We start from the raw sequence: 20,374 nt of genomic DNA on the forward strand, positions 1-20,374 counted from the left end.
ATTCCTCCTTAGAATAGGGAACAAAATACCCATGTAAAGAGTTACAGAGACAAAGTTTGGAGCTAAGACGAAAGGATGGACTATCCAGAGGCTACCCCACCTGGGGATCCATCCCATCATCAGCCTCCAAACCCAGACACTATTGTACATGCCAGCAAAATTTTGCTGAAGGGACCCTGAGTTCTTAAATTATCCATCAACTTAGTAAATAACGAACTGACATGGAGCCGTGGGAATTAATTGCCTTTAGCTTTTTTTCTGCCAACTCACGTAGCACACTGTATGCTGTGGTAAGGGCCAAGGTCTTGTCTCCTTGTTTCTACTGTGACTCGTCATCAGCACAGCATCCCAGTAAGCATGGGCACATGACTAGGGAGACCCTGATTCATAAAACCAAGAGCTGGGTTGTAACTCAGTGGTAGAGTAGCACTTACCTGCCATGTGCAAGGACTTGGGTTCTGTCTCCAGTATTTACACGCACGCGCACACACACACACACACACACACACACACACGCAAGAGTGGGCCCTAGGGCCCTAAAGTTAAAGCATAAGTGATAAACTCTGAACAGTTTGTGACCCAGGAGCAGACTGGACAGTGGAGGATCTCTTATGGAATGACTGTCTTATGAAAGGAGAACTACCTCGTCATGTTCCCTGTTGGTGGGCCACGTTGAAAACAAGTCAGCATTATCTGTGGGGTTCTAGGAATAAGGACTAGTGGCTGAGAGCAGAAGTTCCACCTCTGCCACTTAATCACTATGAGAAGTTACAAGAGTCAAGGAGTTCTCTTCTTTGGGGACCACCATGCATATAGGGTTGCAGTCACATAAATGGAGAGTTGCAGCCCCGTGAAGGTGGTAAAGTAGCAGAAGAATCCTATTTATTGGCCCTGACTGGATGGATTCCAGTGTCTCGTGCCTGCAATTAGCTGTGCATGGAGCTTCAGTCTTGGAGATCCGTGGGGACTGTTCTGGGCCCTGGAACAGAGCAGGACTTCAAGGACAGTGGAAGGAATCATCTTCCTGGCTGGTTCCCATTTCTTCATCTTAAAAGTAACTGGCCCAAAACATAGGGCCTCGGGAACAGAGACAGGTTTTCCTAGGAACTTAAGCTCACCCCCTGAGAGTTATTACCAAGTTCAAATGATCACAGGGCTGCAGGTCTTTTGTCTGACCTGGTTATTGTGAAGATCAAAGGAGAAGGACCTGAGTGTTGTATAGAGCTCAGAGTATTAGTCTGTGGTAAAAGACTGAGTTAAAGCTGATGCTGCCTGCCATTCAACAGTAGGCCACCCAGGAACTCACATTTCCCTGACGAGAAAGTCTGTTGACCTCCAACTATCCACAACAGCCAGGCTTCGATGACATGAGCCAAGACCTCATGTGGCTCGCTTGAGGCCTGTGCAAACCATCTCAGCATGGACAACTAGAAGATCCTACATTATCTTTTGAGCACTAGTGGTGAAACTGTGCTTGCTCTAACACAGGGCTTCTTGACCTCAACACAGTCGGCACTGTGACCAGATCATTCTTTGAAGTGGATGCTGTCTGCTGCCTTCCAGAAAGTCCAGCAGCATCACTGCTGTCTCCCACCTACGAGCTGTCAGTAGCACTCTCTCTCAACACATTTTGTGATTAAAATGGCTCTAGCCATTGCCAGATGTCCTTTTGTTGGGAAAAACTATGCCCAGTTCAGACCATGGCTTTATTATCATAATGCAGTGTGTCAGGGGCAGGGTAAGCCATTTGATGGAGACCAAAGTGTGTCGCAGAGGAGTAAATTAACTTGGTAAGGGTCCTGTCATCGATGTCCCCTCTTCTGAGGTGTAGAAGTGTATCCTATCCCTACTAAGTCAGCACCCAGGCTTCTACATAGTTTACTCATTCAGCAAGTATTTACCAAGCCCCACTGTGCTCCAGATAGTTGTGCCGTTGCTAAGTAACCTTCCCTGGTACTGGTACAGGTGGGATAGTGAGAGAAGGAGCTGGAAAAGACAGTAGTTATATTGAGTTCCTGCTGCTGCTATAACTTCCTATCACCTTAGCAGCTTATCTGACAGTACTGGGAGTTGGAGATTGAAACTTACTGTCATGAGGCCAAACTCCAGGGGTTGGCAGATCTGTGTTTCTTCTTCAGGCTTCAGGAAAGAACCTGCCTAGCGGCACCTGTTCTGCTTGGCCTCATCCTTTCTTTTTAGAGCCAGCACCCGAGCATCCCCTCTTCTTCCTGATATATGTTTCTGTTCTTAGATCATGTTGATGTTCCTCTTCCTGCCTCTCTCTTACGATTACCCCATCATTTCATCAGGCTTGCCTTGGTGATCTTGTCAAATCTTTCATCTTGGCAAACATGAAAGGCACATGTTTTCAGGTGCCAGGGAACATCTTCTGTGGACTTTTATTAAATCTACAATTATCCACTGCATGCCCCCCCCAACAAGATTCACATCTGACAAGACATTTGAGACAAGAGGAAGAAAGGATCCCTCAATCTCCAGCACTTTCAAAGCCAGTCCAGGCCTGGGAGTGATTCTCTGGGTCCAGGCTCTGCCCTCATAGCCCTGGTGCAGTCCCCGGAACCTTGCTTCCTTGGGGGAGGACAGCGTGTGTTGGGGATGCGTCTCTTCTGGGCCCCTTCCTACTGGTAGATTGGCACTCTGGCAGCTTTGTTTTTCATTCGGTCATTGGTTCAGTTCTCTCTTAGGTGTGTGTGGTAGCTGGGTGTTGTCAGAAACCATGTGTGCTCACTGTGGATGACTGTAGGATTCCCTCCATCAGGATTTCCTTTTCTCCCTAATCTTTCCTGATAAGCCTGTCTCTGCTAAAGTAGCCCAAGGCATCCACGAACTACGGGGGAGAGCTTGCTATTGCTTTGGTTTTCTCTCCAGCGTGCACTTTCCTGACAGTAGGTCTGCTAGTGGCAGCTTCTTCTGCACGCTGGGTAGAAGAAAATGAGCCCTAAATCCCTTTCCCTGGCAGTCCTCCCTCTAGCCATCCTCTTTCGGGTCTGTCTGCCACCTCTTCACTTTCCTCATCTGCTAGAGGAAAGCAGACCCCTCAGCTCATCACTTAGAAATACACCCAGCTAAATACTCAGATTCAACACTGACAAGCTCTGTCCTGTGGAACCTCAGAGTTACTATATAACTTCCTTCTCTTCCAGCCATGTGTCCCTTGTTTCCGGAGCCCATGCCATTGGCAGCTCTCACATACAGATGTCCATCATCAGTCAGTTTGGGTTGTCTGGCTCAGTTTAAATTCACATGCAATAAACTTAAATGTGGCAGTGGACCAAGCCCCTGAAACTGTAAGCAAGCCCCAAGTAAATGCTTTCTTTTATAGTTGCCATGGTCATGGTATCTCCTCACAGCACCGCTCATGTTCGTGCCCTCTGACTTTTGCTTTCCCATCCTCAAAGCAGCCTCAGCATCTGGCTGAGATGCTGCTGGTTGTTGGGTGGAGATTTTCTTTGGTTCCACACAAGGTCTTACCTTTCACTTCTCCTGGGCTTTCTGCAGGAGCTGAGAAAAGGTCTCGGACTCAGCACAGGCCTCCAGACCCAAGAGGACGGCTCCAGCAACGAGTACGACTCTATTGAGGAAGACGTCCTTTCTGAGACCGAGACTGAGGACCCTGTCCTGCCAGTCTACAACAGAGATGAATGTCCCCTTCTCAGCCATGATGCAGTACAGAAGGATGTCCCCAAGAACCAGGAATTGGAAGGCCAGCATTCCCAGGCCACAGACACCCTTGTGGTGATGGAGTTTAACCCAGCTTCTAAAGGTGAGCTCTTCTCATGAGCTTTTCTTGGCCTTGAGTATCTCAGCATCTAGTTCTTGGAATTCAGCACAGAGTAAATTCTAGTACAGCATGAGTTCAGCTGGCCCCTGAATACCGCAGGGGAAAAGTTTCCTAAAGATTTCCAAAGACTAAGGACCTTCCCACGGAAACTGTCCCCAGTGTGCTGCAGGAGATTTAGTGCATTCCAATTGGCCTTGGATACCTGTAAAGACTAGAGCTGGAGTAGGCCCATTGCCCTTCCTTCTCCCTCCTGTCCTCTCTCCCCTCCCTTCTGTCCTATAGCCCCCCCCTTTTCCTCTACCCTCTTTCTTCCTCTCCCCCCCCTGTCTTAGTCAGGGTTTCTATTCCTGCACAAACATCATGACCAAGAAGCAAGTTGGGGAGGAAAGGGTTTATTTGGCTTACATTTCCAAACTGCAGGACTGGAACTCAAGCAAGTCAGAAAGCAGGAGCTGATGCAGAGGCCATGGACGGATGTTCTTTACTGGCTTGCTTGACTAAGACACCCCCCCCCCATTGCTTCTCTTCTATCAGATTTCCCAACTTAGTTCCATTCTAACGTGGCTTTCAGGCATTCAGAGGCACAGTTGCCTTCCTAGGATGGCCTTATAGCATCACTAGAAAGTCAGTTTCTTTATCCCAAAGCCCAGGTTGGCTCTCAAAAAAGTCACAGTAGCAGCCTACCACAGGTTGCTGCCAGTTCAGAATTTCTTTCTTTGGGGCTGATGAGCCAGGCTAGCTAACAGGACTAAAGGGTTTTGCCTCCACCTATTCATGTGCAGGGAAGGTGTAGCTGAGGGGAATCTGAGGGATAAGAAGCAATAGCTAGGCAGGCAGGAATAGCTGCTACTCACCAGCTTCTGTTCTACAGAAAACAACCTTGTGAAGTAGAGGGAACGCTAGTGAAGTGGGACATAAGTGGCCAGAGACACCTGCTTCTAGGTGACCTCTGACAGTTCTAGCAAATGCTGGTGGGGGTGGGATTGGGCTGCTGTAGCTGGAATCATCAGGGCAGTGTTCCCAGTGACCCAGCCTTCCTAGGGCAGGGAATAGCAGGCACAGGGGTCCAAGAGGGGCAGAGCATAGTGTTCCAAAACACAGGAAAAGAAAAGGGTCAGTGTGGCCAGAGCCCACTGAGTGTGAGCATACTTCATGCTTGGGTAGTGTGATGGGTTGTATATTCTTGGACCAGGGAGTGGCACCATTTGGAGGTGTGGCCTTGTTGGAATAGGTGTGACCTGGTATGTCACTGTGGGTGTGGGCTTAAGACCCTCACCATAGTTGCCTGGGAAGTCAGTCTTCTGCTATCAGCCTTTGGATGAAGATGTAGAACTCTCAGCTCCTCCTGCACCATGCCTGCCTGGATGCTGCCAAGCTCCCACCTTGATGGTAATGGACTGAACCTCTGAATCTGTAAGCCAGCCCCAATTAAATGTTGTTTTTATAAGACTTGCCTTGGTCATGGTGTCTGTTCACAGCAGTTAAACCCTAAGACAGGTAGTCACCTCCTGGGTTTGCTTGTTTTCCAGGACAGGAGTTCCCTGAGTACAAGGGACCAATCACTGTCCCTGCCTTTGGGGTCTTTAGGTGTTTTCTCATGTGCCCTTTGGCCTCCTCTCTACACTTGACCTGTGTGTGACTTTCATGTCCTTCAAAGGTTTGACATGCTAGTTACACATTTCCTATATTCATTAAAATACAGAAAATGCATTCAGGTCTGAGGCTGGGTCTTAGAGTGAAACACAATGGCCTAACATGCCTGATACCCTGCTTCTGGATTCTATCTCCAGCTCCACAATACACACAAATTCATAAAACACCATCTGCTACCTGTCATCGGAAGTCTCCTGTGTGCCACTAGTGCTAAGGGTTCATGTGGAAACATTGATTTGAAGAGGGTGGGTTTGGCTGCCACCTAAACCTCCAGCCAGGACAGGCCTCAGTTCCCAAGCCTTTGTCAAGTCTTTGCAGGTGCTGTTCCTGAATCTGGGATGGCTCCACCTTGGGCCTGGTAATACACTAGTCATCCATGAGAATCCCTCTTCATCACTACCCTGGGCATCTTTGCCAGCCTTGTCCTCTAGCTACATGCTTCATGACTTCTGTCTGCATCCTATTTCCTCCTCTGTTCAGCTCTCCTTCTCTCTAGCTAGACAATGAGCCCCTGAGGACTGGGAATGCATCTTGCTCTGCCCCTTCATCACCAAGATGCCCTTGCTGGCACCATTACTTGGACCAATTAAAACTAGCACCTCATTGGCTGGCCAACCACCCTAACATTCTGAGCAAATTCCTCAGCAGTCGCTGTCTCTGTGTACACACACTTGTTAGGAAGGACCTCTCCTGTCTGGAAATGGTAGACACGGAAACCTTTGTCTATTCCAAGGTGTCTCATTTATTTATCAGTGCTGTCTACAGTATTCCCCAAATCTCCTACTAGCAAGGCCCCTGGCACAGGTGAGTTCAATAAATATTTGTTGATTGAATAAGTGAGCAAATGGTAAACAAATGTCTGAGAGAAATGCCCTGCTTTCCCTGTTCTCAGTGGCTGACAGAATCCATTGCTTCCCCACAGGTAATAAAATGGACCGGATTTTATCTGCTAAGCGGAAGGAGAATGCTGAGGTCTTCATCCCCAGCAAACCAGACTCAGTCCTGAATCCACAGCCCCCAGCTGTGTTCCCAGACCAGGAGAGAGCCTGTTCCAGTATGTGTTGGGGGCCCTGAGTTAAGTGGGTTGGAGGTTGAGGTGGATACTCCCAGAGGGCACCATGATGAAGGTCTTGCTTCTTCCTTATGCTTCTTGGAGGACTGAGATGACCTTGAGCCAATGTGTTGATTCAGAGTTCTCAAAAACAAACAAACAAACAAACAAACAAGAGGCTTTGAAGAGGAATTTTCTGCATGGTTATGAGGGTTGGCAGGTTTTATCTGCTGGTATGTCTGTGGCTACAGGTCTAGTCAGAGCAGCACCCAAGTATTATCTGGTTCACAACTACCAAATCTAGTAATAGGAAAAGACTTACAAGTATAAGCCCTGGGGCTAGGAGATGACACTGTAGTTGCTTGCTATGCAAGCCTAAGGACATGGGTTTGGATCACCAGCACCATTAAAAAGCTCTAGCAGCCGGGTGTGGTGGCACACGCCTTTAATCCCAGCACTCGGGAGGCAGAGGCAGGAGGATTTCTGAGTTCGAGGCCAGCCTGGTCTACAAAGTGAGCTCCAGGACAGCCAAGGCTATACAGAGGAACCCTGTCTTGAAAACAACAACAACAACAACAACAACAACAACAACAAAAAGCTGTAGCAGTGCATACCTGCAATCCCAGCACTGGGAGGCAGAAGTAGGAGGATCCCTGGGACTTGCTGGTTGGCTAGCCAGACCAATTAGTTCAGGGTCAGTGAGAGACCCTGATTCAGAAAAATCAAGTTGGAAAGTGATAAAGACACCTGACATTAACAGCTGGCTCCCACACGTGTATACACACACACACACACACACACACACACACACACACACACACACTTCACAAAATCCCACAAGACAGATTGTTTCCAATAGCAACTAAAAAACTGAGAAGTGAAAAGCAGGATGACCTTCAGGAACAACTGGACCTAGGTGATTACTCTGTACCAGCAGTCTACCTCTGCCCTTCCAATAAATACTGTCTGAGAATGGAAGGCCAGGAGAAGCCAGAGAGCAAAGATAGGGTGGGAAAGCTCAGGTTTGGCAGTCACATGGTTGGGACAGGTTCTGAGTCTCTGCCACTAGCAGTGGAGGGTCAGCCCCAGGCCCCAGGGTTTGTGCATGTGCATGGACACAGCCTTTCAGGCCATTGTGATCACTAACCATGATGTGCCACAGCCCAGGGAAGGATAGCCAGTTATGTTCTCTGCAGCTGATGGGGTCATAGAGGTACTCTGTTCCAAAATGCTTTAGGTGGCAAAGGTCACATGGAGTATGTCTGCTGGCAGAAGCTCTGGCAGCTTTGACTTTGCTGACTTTGACTTTGACTAGAGAGGAGCTGGGGAGGAGGAGGAGGAAGAGGCTGATGGGACAAAATGAAAGGCTGCTCAACCCTGCAGCAGTGGGGAAACAGTGGTGCCACTGTGCGGCCTCCCAATGGGCCCCATGACTCCTGTTCAGTCCTTGCTCCAGGCTCACTGTCCACAGCATGGGTTTCCTTCTCAACACAGGAAGCTTTACTGTTGCTCCCACTGTGTACAAATGTCTTAGAGTCAGGGTCCTGTAGTGGTGGTCATGCTCTTTCCCATCTACCTGCTCTGCATCTGGGACTCCACTCTCAGAGGGGATGTGCCATGATTATTTTATCCATATGCAAGTAATAACATGAAGAGCCAGTCCTAACAAAGTCCTAAATGAGCCCCCAAGCTACACCACCATCACACCTTCAAACAGTGCAGTCAGTAACTACTGCATTACCAACACATCATACAAAGGACACAGGCACAGAGACATATTGTCCAAGGTCACACAGCCAGCAAAGGATTTGCTACAGATGACTTGGTAATAAGTGATTCCTATGCACTTGTGTATTTCTTTGCCATGGAACCAGGATTAAAGCCAGTGTTAAAGAACCTGGGCTGTAGAGTCTCCTTCACTTTTACTTATGACCCATGCAGCCCCTCATGTTCTAATTAAGCTATTCTTGCATAGAGCATATCCAGTCAGTCTAGCCATAAGCAGCATCATTCCGAAAATCCAAGTTTGAGTCATGCTACAGTTTTTTTAGTGCTCATTAAAGTATTATTATTATTATTATTATTATTATTATTATTATTATTATTAATTTCCAATGCTACGTGAGGAACCTATAGCTTTATTTCCCATTCCTGTGATAAGATACCCAGACAAAAGCAACTTAATGCCCACACTGACCTAGATAGTCCCTCATTGAGGAGGGCTGTCACATTGACAATTAAAGCTTATCTTCAGAGAACCTCATGCTTTACCGTAGTCTATAACCCAGCCCTGATGGATGTATATTAATATTCTTATTTAATACTAACACTTTAAAAATAAACCATATTTGAACTAAAGTCATAGTGTAGCCTGGATTTGTTTTCAGGGCTCCTTGAACTGTGCCATGCACAGTTGCTTCCATAAGTCAAGGTGTTGATAGGAACATCCTCCACAGGTATAGAAAAGGTTGCTTCAGGCTCTGTACTATCTTCTGTAGCTCTGTGGTTTGTAGCAGAATGACCCAGATCATGGCACACTCCTGGATATATATCTTTGTTTTCAAACTTAGCAGTTCTATAGTCACCAGACACACTGCATCCACTCTGTGGCCACATTTTAGCTTCATCATTTGCAGAGACCCTTTTTTTTTTCCAAATGAAGACACAACCATATACATTGGGACTAGAATTTAATAGGTCCGTATGTGCGTGTGTGCATGTGCTGTGTATGTATATATAAATGTGTGTACATACATAGTGTGTATGAATTTATGTGTGTGTGTGTGTGTGTGTGTGTGTGTACTGCTAGTGACTAAGCCAGAGCCTTACACTTATAGTACCACTGAACCACTTGTTCAGTCCATCATCTTCTTAGAAGATATGATTTAAGATTCAACTCAGCTCTGTCGCTTTGACAGAGCCTAAGAAACAAATTCATAATCTTCTTCTCTCCCAAGTTTAGTCATGGTCTAATTGATTGAGAAGACATGGGAAAGGGGAAACAAGAGCAGGAAATGAGAAGGAGCCCAGGGCTGGATGATGGGTGTCTGAGGTGGACACATTTCTGGTTCCATGGCAAAGAAATACAGAAGCGCATAGGAATCCACAAATTACCAAGTCATTTGTAGGAAATCCCACACCCGCAGTTCCTGGGAGTTGTTCCCTAGATGCTGTTTGAGATGAGGTCCTCACTTTGAAGAGTTTATCAGTATTAAAGGTAGTTACCATGAAAGGTTATTGTTTTGCCACAGGCTATCCAGTATACCTGGCTTGCCTACCAGTCAAATATCTTGTTTGGTAGCTGAGGTAAAAGTGGAAAAATGACCTTGTTACCACAGTGTTCTAGCTACAATTAGATCACAGTGGCCAAAGGTGTCTTCAGAAGCCAGCAGATTGATGACCAGGACAGCCATATATGGCTTTGCAGAGAGTGCCACAAGGGTACAGCATCTCTTGGTAGACCCAAAGGAGTTTGAGTCTCTCCTCCCAGGATGGGGAATCATGGTCTCTTGACTGACCCCAGACGATGTACTTGGCTTCATAATGGGTATAGGTTTCAGGAAAAGTGTGTTTCGAACCACAACACTAGGCAGACGGAGCTTGAATGTTTATACCACTGAGGGTGGGCTGCATGTTAATTTGTGTTTGTGTGGTGGGTTGTGGTTTGCGTGTATAAAAAGACTTATTCAGTCACTCTTGCAAATGAGCCTTTCATTGTTATGTTACCTCTCAGTCACTTGTGTCATGTTGCTTTGCCTTCAGTTTCTTTTGGCCAGTGTTTATGGCCTGTATCTTGTTTTCATTCTTTTCCTTTCAAACCGTCTACATCTTTATATAAAGGTTTGGTTTTTTTGTAAGCAGGATGCAATTGGCTTTTATTTTTATCCTCCAATAATCTGTGTGTTTTAATGGGGGCATTTAGTCCATTTACATTTAATGTAATTGCTGATATATTTGAGTTTAAACCTGCAATCTTATTATCTGTTTTTTATTTGTTTTGCCTATTTCACATCTCTCTTTTTTCCTTCTCTTGCCTTCTTTTGAACAAATTACCTTGTATTATTCCTCTTTCCCCTCCATATTAGCTTGTTAGTTATACATTCTTTTATTCTTTTACTCATTACTGGAGATTGTAATGTATATTCTTGACTTATTAGCGTCTACTTTAAATTAGCACATTTGCCGATTCTAATTTAGTGGATAGACCTTCAGCTCTAAATGTTTATTCCCCTCCTGTTTTAAATTTTATCACTATTCATTTTAACTCCCTGCAGGTTTTTAATCCCATTAGACATCATTGGTATTGTTGCTGTTGTTTTGTACAGTGAGTGGTAATTTTGAGGCATCTACACCCTTAACCTTCCCATACCCCTCACTCCTGGCGGTTTCCAGGTCACTCTTGCTCTCTCACTGTCACCCTTGAGTCCATTACAAGCCATGCTCAGCTTCCAGCTGTGGCAGCTCTTTTCGGCATCATGAGTACCTCGAGGAGACTACCCAGGTGCCCTGTTCACCTTCTGCCTGCTTGCTCCTGGCCCTGTTCTATTTCACAGTTCTCTCCCTTACCATGTCTTCAAACAGATTCCTTTTTATAAACCAACTTTTGTAATATTCACACCAGAGTTGTACTTTAGTGAACAATTGTTTGTTTAATGAACTAGTCTGCTACTCTAAAAGGGTAACCCATTTCCTGCACTCACTGAAACACTGTTCTTCCTCTTACCCCCTTCTCCTTGGCTAAACCCAGACCACTGACCTTATGTCAATCAAATATGCAAATAACATGTAGTATCATTCCTCTTCCTTGGTCCTCACTCCTAGCCTGTATTGCTCCAGTATCTAGCCATAAGCTTTCTAAAAGTACTGGAGTCTCCTCCCAGAGACCTCTTGTCTTCTGGAAGATGAGTGAACATTTGTCTTTGATGCAGAAGGTTTGCCGTCCCTGTTGTCAGGGTGATCTAGGAAGGTGATACATCAGAGACACTGCTCCCAGATAAGCCACTAGCTGCAGTAATACAGTAACACCCTCAGCATGGGTTGAGTTAGAGGATGCTGACAGCCCTGTAGTTAGTGGTCCTGTCCAAACACCTGCAGCAGAGCACCATATGTCAAAGTCCAGAGTCTCATAACATTCCAGTCAGTCCTCATTAACATCGAGTGGTGAAACATCAAACTGACTGGGTATGCTGGTGCACACCTGCAATCCCAGTACCCGAGAAGTGAAAGCAATTGGATCAGACATTCAAGGTCAGACCCCACTGCATAGTGAGTGTGTGACTAGCCTGGGCTACATGAAACTCTGTCTTAAAAAGAAAGGAAAGGAAAAATCAAACCCCTTAAGTAACAAAGAAAGGGAGTCAATGGCTCACCATAGACACACAAGCCCATGTCTATGGGATAGACACACAAGCCCATGTCTGTTGGTGAAGTCTAAGGCCTAAGGTCCAGGTGCTCAGGCTGTTATCACAAGGCTATTTGTTCTGAACTTAGCGGTGGTTTCCTCAGATTAAGTGGTTCTCAAACTTGAACTTGCCTCAGAGTGGTGGAGCTTCCCACCCCATTCTATCAGATTCAGTGGATATAAATGCCTAAGCATTTCTTTCTAAGAGTTCTCAAATGCCTCTGTAGTTGCTGGTGAGGAAACTCACTGTGGGAACCACTTCTCACACACAAGATGACTGGTATTTCCCTGGTGGCCAGAAATGGCCCAGGGGCTCCAGGCACTCTTTCCCTTTCTCTGCTGTGCAAACCTAAAGGGGGAAAGAATGTTCCTTTACTAGTCGTTACAGCATGGGTTCTAAAACCCTGTTTTCTAGGCCAGTCTGCAGCCTCTGAGGGCAGGGAGAAGAATGCAGAAGGGGTCCTTCCCCGAGTGACACCACGGGTGCTGTGAAGGTTCCTGTGTCAGGACAACAGAAGCAGGTGCATGTTCCTTCCATGTTGGAGTTAGTCACACAGGCCATGTGCTGAAGCAGCTGTAGCCAAGGCAGAGAAGATACGCTATGTTTTTCTTACTTTTCTCATCGCTGTGACCAAATGACTGACAGAGGCAACTTAAAGGAGCAGGATTTGATTTGGCTGACAGTTTCAGGAGGTTTCTTCCCTGGTCACTTGGATTGTGTTTCCTGGTGTGTTGTAAGACAACATCATGGTGGCCAGAGTGTGCCTGGGAACAACTTCTTCATGGTAGACAAGAAGCAGAGGAAAGGGGGAATACAGGAAGAGCCCAGTGTAAGACGTAGGCCCCAGGGACATGTCTCTAGAGAATGACCTCATTCAGCTAGGCCCTATCCCTTACTTTTCACCAGCTCTCAGTACTGTCACCATAGCTCCTTAAAGAGATAATCTGTTCATTGAGTCAGAACTCTGAGGATCTAAACTTGTCAGGAAATACCTCACAATCACATAGAGGTGTGTTCCCAGGCTGACCTTTGACAACTAAGATTAATCATCACATGCTTACATAAGAAAATGCATATCACTGGGTCTGTCTGATAAAGCTCAGATCACCAGCTGCTCCTGGTATTCGTTTCTTAGAGCAGTGTATTAGTTAGGGCTCTCTAGATAACAGAGTTGATGGGATGGATGGATGGATAGATGGATGGATGGATGGATGGATAGATAGACAGACAGACAGATAGACAGACAAATAAAGGGTGGTCCAGCTAGTCCATCAGTGGATGAACTTGCCAGCAAGAGCAAGAAAAAGCAGGCAAAGAGCAAAAGCTTCCTTCTTCCATGTCATTTACATGGGCTGCCATCAGAAGGTGTGGTCTAGATTTAAGGTGGATCTTCCCACCTCAAAAGATCTGACTAGAGGTGGGTCCTCTCACTTCAAATGATTTAATAAGAAGAATCCTTCACAGATGTACCTAGTCACTTGGGTTTTAGTTAAAATCATCAAGTTGACAACCAAAAACAACTATCATAAGCAGAGTTGAACATCCCCAGCCAAGTTCCTTGGGACACAATAGCAGGCTGGCCACGGGGGTGAAGTCATCCTTAGCCATCTGTCTGGTCACTGCAAGCTCACTGCAAAGCTGTGTATTTGCAGGCTCATGTGGCATAAATCTGTGGTTCAGAAAGATATAACATCCATGAGGAAAGAGATGTCATTTTTGTCTAGACCCATAGTTGTCTTCCTTGAAAATCATACATCAGGAATGCAGGAAAAGATAGCAGTTGAAGAATGAATGTTCAAGTGAGATGGTTCAGCTTCCTTGTCAGCTTGACAGGATTCAGAATTACCTAGGAGACAAAATCTTCAGGCAGATGTGAAAGTGAGGTAGGTGGGAGACCCACCCTGAATGTGGAGCAGCCCTACTCCAGGGGCTGAAGGGGAAGGGGAGCTGAACACTTTCCTCTGTGTTCTTGACTTTGGGCACAGTGTTGACCACTGTCTCAGCATCTGCTGTCACAACTCTGTTAAAATAGACTGTTACCCTCCAACTGTGAGCCAAGATTCCTTGAGTTGCTTTTTTACTATGCATTTGTCAGAGCAGAGAGAAAAGTAATTATTATACAGGGCTGTAAGTAGTACCTGCCATGGAGAGACCCCAAACTAGAGTACACCTCAACGAGCCAGGCAAGCCAGCCATTGTTTATCTCTGCCTAATAACTTCTCTACAGTGAAATGCTTCAAGTAGTAGTCCTGTTATTCACGATCCCTTTGCTTTAGCCTCCTGATCCTGAGTGCTGGTATTACATCTTCTAGGAAATGCTGCAGTATCCCATTACAGTGTGGCCTGCATTCAAGGTGGGGAAATCTGTAGGCATGGGAGAAGTAGCCTAGTGTTAGGAGCCTCTTACAGTGCAGCCAGGGTGGGTGGAGTTCAGCAGAGAGACTTGGGTGCTTTAATGTGTTTCTCCCCATTTCCCACTTAGAGTTTGGAGATGAATGTGAGTGAGCATCTCCCACAGCTGTCTGGCAGTTTCTAGGCCAGTGGACATGCGACAACAGAGGGAAGACTCACTGTGGAAGCTGGAGTACTTCTGTCAGATGAACTGCCGGTGCCACGTCCCACTGCAGACATTCATTGTCATATTGAGCTACAGTTCTAAGGCTACCCAGTAACAGGCCCTTTACAGATTTAGGTGGCTCTGTTTTCTGGAGGTTCACCCCATTTTCTTAAGGCACATCGTCTGTAATGGTCTGACTAGAAAACATCCCCTTGGTCACATTTGATTGGTCTGCAGCTATTTTAGGGGGCTCTGGAAACTGGAAGGCAGGACCCAGCTGAAGGAAGTAGACCTTTGGAGACAAGCCTAGACAGGGCCCTTGCTGTGGCCTTTCCTCTCTGTGTTCCTTAGCTGCCATGAGGTAGACAGCTCCTCCTCCCTGTCTCGATGCCATGGTCTGCCTCCTGTGGGCTGGAATCATCAGGACTGAGGATATGGGCTGGAGCACTGGGGTATTTCCTCCTCTTCTTTCCTTAAGGTATCCATTTGGTCATGGCAACAAGATAACTGACTAGCATAGCATATAACCACACAGGCTTCACTGTGGCTACTGGCTTGTGATCGCCACAGTGGATGCTTGCTGATTCCACATTTCTTCCTTGCCACTGCAGTAGTTCCTGGGTGACCCTCAAAGCTGCTGGCATGGAGTTAGAGGCTCTTTGCTATGGTTCTGAATTAAAGCCTGTTGAGGCACAGCTGGTAGAGAGGCAGGTCACCTTGCTGTAGGTGCTTTGTGATGTATTGAATTCATGGCCAATCTCCTGAACGACACACCTTTTGTTTTAGGTAAGAGAAGAAAACCAAGCACCAGGGAAGCGAAGGGAGTAGAGTTACTGGAAGAGGGATGGTTCTCCATCCAAAAAGAGCAGTTTGGGATAAATTAAAATGTGCAATTTGGCTTTTGCTAGTAGCTCAGATTTACAGAGTGAATAAATCCACTAGTCCCTGGATCCAAGATGAGAATAAATTCACGGTCATGTGACATTCAGGCCAGTGTTGGTGCAAGTGAGAGATGAGGGCATCCAAAAGAGTTAAAGGGTGGTTGCAGTGGGAGGAAGCACACAGAAAGAGAGTGGCCATCAGCAATGTGACTTGGGGGACTCAGTTCTGGAAAGGCAGCAGCAGTTCAGCACTGGTGGGAGAGCTGCAGAGCCAACCTTCTCCTCAAGAGTGGTGACAATTCTAAACCCACCTTCTTAGCATAATCTGTGTGGAAAGGCACAAACAGCACCCATGATCATGCTGTGGAAGAATGTGCCAAAGCTGTCATGCAGACAGAACTGGTCCCTTTCCAGGACTAGGTGATTGGCCTGTGCCTCTTGTCCTGGAAGCCATGCTGTGGACTTTCTAGCTCTCTCTTGGCCACTGGACCAGTGCAGCCCCGGACCTGTGAGCCTTAGAGGAAGAGCCTCATCTCTACAGGCTGTCTGTCTGTCATGAGCCAAGGGTCACCATGCCGCTTTTATGGCACTGATTTTTGAGTGGTTTGGACAGTGGATAGGGGGATATGTTCAAGGACTAGGAGAGTTTCAGTGTCTGCTTGTCCTGGCTGGCTTCCTGCCATCAAAAAAGTGAACTGATGCTCACTAGGCTCTGCACAGGTCCTAGATGACTATACACAAGACCACCTGGAAGGTCAAGCAGCTATGGGCTTGTCAGCTGCACTCTACTAGTTAGAGATGGTATGCTAGTCACAAACACTGAGATTTACGGGGCTTTGATAGGTTATCTTCTGTTGGTGAAATGAGCCAATTGAAGCTAGATTAGATTAGATTAAATATAAGTTTATTGGGAAGCTTCTCTTGGATGAGTTCCCTGGCCCTAAGAACCAAGGCCAGAGACATCACCAAAGGAAGAGATGGTGAGGGAGAAGAGAAAGAAAGGGTATTGCATAGAGAGAGCAGAGAGAGAAGAAGAGGAAACCAAGAGGTCTGGATTATACAGGGAAGAGCCTCTGGGGGAAGAGCAGCCCAGCCCCTGGGCTGGAACATTCAGAGTTGGGGGTAGGTCATGCCAGGCAGGAACTGAGGAGCCTTGGAGCCTATTTGGGGCCTTGAGGTGCCTCAAGAGCTCAGCTGCAAGCTCCCCATCCTCCCACCAACCATGTTTAACCTTGACAAGCCATTCTAGCACCCTCTCCCATCATTCTTCAGCATGCCTTCCTTAGGACCTTAGCACCTGCTACCTCTTGGTCTCCTATAGCCTCCTTGTGTTGGTATTCATGGGTTTGCTGCCTCCAATCTCCTCTCAGGTGTCCTCTTCCCCGACTCTGCATCTTGAGCGATGGATATGCCTACTTTCATCATGTCTAGCCCTTTCCTCTGTGCCTACTCTGTGTCTGCCCAAGCCAAGCACTGACTGTAAGGTCAGTGAAGGCTGGTGATAGCTGTCTCACTGCCGTTGCACCCAGAGCAGTGTCTCCCTGAACTAGGGAAGCCCGCAGTATGGTGTGGGTCAGGAGCCTGCCACTCTGCACCTTTCACCAGACTGGGGGTCCATTCCTGCTTCAGACACCCTGGAATCACAGCAAGTTTATGGGTTAGGATTTCCAGCCCAGAGAAGTCCAACACCATGGCCTTCAGCTTCCCCCCTCATTGCTTCCTGCCTCATGGCTATTGTAGATACATGACCTTTTGTATTGAGTGTAATCATCACTACCCTCTACCCACCCATACATGTATATGCCACTGTGCCTGGCTCCTATGGATTCCATAGAAATGCCACATTCTCCAGCTTGTTCTTCTTTCTTTCTTTTCTTTTTTCTTCTTTCTTTCTTTCTTTTTTGAAAAAAAAATGAAAAAGCCTTTATCTGCATGAGGAGCTGAGTCCTAGGTAGGGAATGCTGGCTGGCATTGAGAAGCACAGTGCCAGCCTAGGCTCTCCAGCATTTGCAATCACTCTGACTCTGGCTGACTGAGATGGGCACACTCCACCTTGGCTTACATTCCAGAGGAACCATCAGCTCTGCCAAGTTACTATCCAGTTGTGTTATCCAGATTTTCCGTTCCAGGACAATACCTGAAAGAAAAGGTTGAGAGACAGAGAGGCTTTTTTGTCCACAGTTTTAAAGGTTTTAGTTCCTGGTCACTTGGCTTCATGGCATCCTCCCTGCCCCCTTTTAAGGAGGGACATCATGGTAGAAAGATGGAGGTCTGATGACCTCATGGTGACTAGGAACCAGGCACAGTGGCATATACATGGACTCCTCTGGGAGGCTAAGGAATGTGACAGGTTCTGGGCCCCATTTGGGTTATAAGGTGAGACCTTTCTCAACAAACAAATCAAGGTAGGGGTCAAAGATGACTTGTGGTTTTCAAAGGCTCTCCCCAGTGACCGCTGTGGAAGTTCTCTACCTTCCACAGTGGCACTTCTCAGGGGTCCATTAAAAAATGCTTATCTAGGGCTAGCACAATAGCTCAGGAGGTAAAGGAGCCTGCTGCCAAGCATGACAACCTGAATTCAATCCCCATGACCCCCCATATGGTGGAAGGAGAGAACAAACTGTCCTCTGATCTCTACAGTGTACCCACATACATATGCACACATGCATGCCTATACACACATTAATCATTCAATCAATATGTAAATAAGCAAAATAAAAGTATAGAATAAAATTTGTTAGGGTATGTTAATGCATTAATGGTCTGACTGTGGTTGTCCTGTTATTCCTCATACCCTGTTTTGAGTCAGGGTCTCTCATTGGTCTGCAACTCACCAAGTAGAGTAGGCTCGCTGGCTAGCAAGCCCCAGGCATACACAGGTCTCTGCCTTCCTAGCGCTGGGCTTTCAGTCTGATACTACCCTGCTTACTGTTTTTAATTTTTTATTGTTTCTTTGTGAATTTCACATCATGCACCCCAATCCCACTCATCTTCCCCACCTTCTACCCTTGCAACTTCCCCTCCCACATAGACAGATCTCATTATGAAAGCTATAGTGTGTCACAGTGTATCTCCCAGTATACCCTTTTGTCCACACTTCTTTGCTTGCAAATGTTTATTGCAATGACTTGTTGGTCTGGTATGAGGCTTACCTACAACCCCCACCTCCAGGCCAGCTCTCCTGTGCTGCCCAGGCAAGGTTCAGGGCCTGCTCTCCTGAGTGCTACAGCTGGTGAGAGTCAGGAACAGCTCTCATGACCCCAGGGCCAGGTCTCCTGCCTGCCACAGATGGTAAGGGGGAGGGGGGAGGAGCGTATCTCTTCCTTGTCTGTGCCACTACCCAGGAGAGAGGTGACCCTGATCAGTTTTTACATGGATCCCAGGAGTGGAACTTGGGTCCTTGTGCTTACCTGACAAGCATTTAACTGACTGAACCATGAACTAGTTTTTGGTGTTGTTTGGATAGGTTTTTTGTTATTGTGGTTTGGCTTGGTTTAGTTTGGTTCGGTTCGGTTTGGTTTGGTTTGGTGATGGGCATGATATTGAATCTGAAGATAGCTTTGGTCAGTAGGGACATTTTACCAATCTGAGTTCTTCCAGCCACAAGCATCCAGTGCCACCCTCAGTCACATTTAGATGTAGCATTCTGAGGAGTGCAGGGGGAAAGTTGAGGGCCAGGGCAGGGATCTAGTCAGCATCTGCCAGGGCAGGGATCTAGTCAGCATCTGCCAGTGTTTGCAAAGGCCAAGCAAGGAGAGGGCACCAGGTCACACGCACACAGCTGCCCTGGTGTCCCCTTTGCCAGTCATCAGAACAGTGGCACAGTCTTTGTTATCTCGAGGTAACTTACAGTGTGTGCAGGCTGTGGGGGTTACGTGTAAACACTCTACCACATTCTATCAAAGCACCCTGGATCCTCAGTATTTGCTGTTCGGAATCAATTCCCCCATGAATCAAGAGGACTGAGGGAAGAATCGGTCTCTGTTTATTCCTTAAACTATTAGTAATAAGTTATAGGTAGCATTCCTCTTTGCACTCTATAGTGAGGATTTTGAAAAAATTCTTTGAAAAACAAAGAAATATATGTTTTCATTTTAATCCCAGGTGTGGGATAGAGGGCTGCTTCAGATGTCCACAGCAGCTGACTGTGATTTGCCTCTGCTTAACAGGGGTATAATTTTTGCCAACTGCAATTTTGTAATGTTTGGAATTCTAGGGACTTTTCAGAGGGTATATAAATGATAGGGTTCTGAGAGATAGGCTGTGGGTTGGTGGTTGGTTGTTGGTGGTCATGGTTTGTTAAATAGTCATCTGTGCAAAGAAGAAAAAAGAAATTAGATATCTTGATAGCAAAGATCAAACTTGCCCCAAGGAACTCGTTGGCCCTAATTAGCAGGAAGTAGTTTAATGATAACATCACCTCTTTTCCTTTCTATTGTTTTTCTTTCCTATCTAGCCCTAGGGATTGAAAAGGTGGGAAAGGGGCAAAAGAAAGAACCCACAAACTAGCAAAGCGACCACCTGCAGCACTCAGTCCTACAACATGGATTTTCCAAGAACAAGCATTTTGGTTGAGTAATACCACAGTCCACCCATGAATTTTGGAGTATTTAGCATTAACATTAAACTGTTATCTATGTCCCAGGCTATATTTAGATTTCTTTCCTTGCTACAATAGCCCCTCCACACACACCACCACCACTCCCACCCTCACCCCACCCCCGAGCCAGTTCTGTGTGTGTATGTAAATGTGTGCATGCCCATGCAGGTGCACGTGGCAGCCGGAGGTTGACATTGGGTATCTTCTGTGGCATCTCCACCTTATTGTTTGAAGCAGGGTTACTTCAGCTAGACAGGCAGGCCAGCAAGTCTATAATTCACCCGTAGAATTGAAGTATGGCTGTACATGACCATGTCCTTCTTTTTACATGCCTGGGATCTGAACTCAGGTGTTCAGGGGTATGCATGTGTGTGTGTGTGTGTGTGTGTGTGTGAGAGAGAGAGAGAGAGAGAGAGAGAGAGAGAGAG

General features: G+C 46.6%; 1 protein-coding gene across 4 annotated transcripts in view; it reads left to right on the forward strand.

The window, feature by feature from the left end:
- Positions 1-20,374, forward strand: part of Kiaa0556 (KIAA0556 ortholog) — a 171,147-nt gene that overhangs the window by 86,853 nt on the left and 63,920 nt on the right. For all 4 annotated transcript variants that reach the window (XM_021197601.2, XM_029542828.1, XM_029542815.1 and 1 more), the window contains 2 exons: positions 3,520-3,784; positions 6,378-6,509. In XM_021197601.2, the coding sequence (XP_021053260.2) occupies positions 3,520-3,784; positions 6,378-6,509 (397 nt within the window). The remainder of the gene's footprint in view (positions 1-3,519; positions 3,785-6,377; positions 6,510-20,374) is intronic.

Source organism: Mus pahari, chromosome 1, assembly GCF_900095145.1.
Source record: "Mus pahari chromosome 1, PAHARI_EIJ_v1.1, whole genome shotgun sequence".
In the NCBI taxonomy this organism is placed as follows: Eukaryota; Metazoa; Chordata; class Mammalia; order Rodentia; family Muridae; genus Mus; species Mus pahari.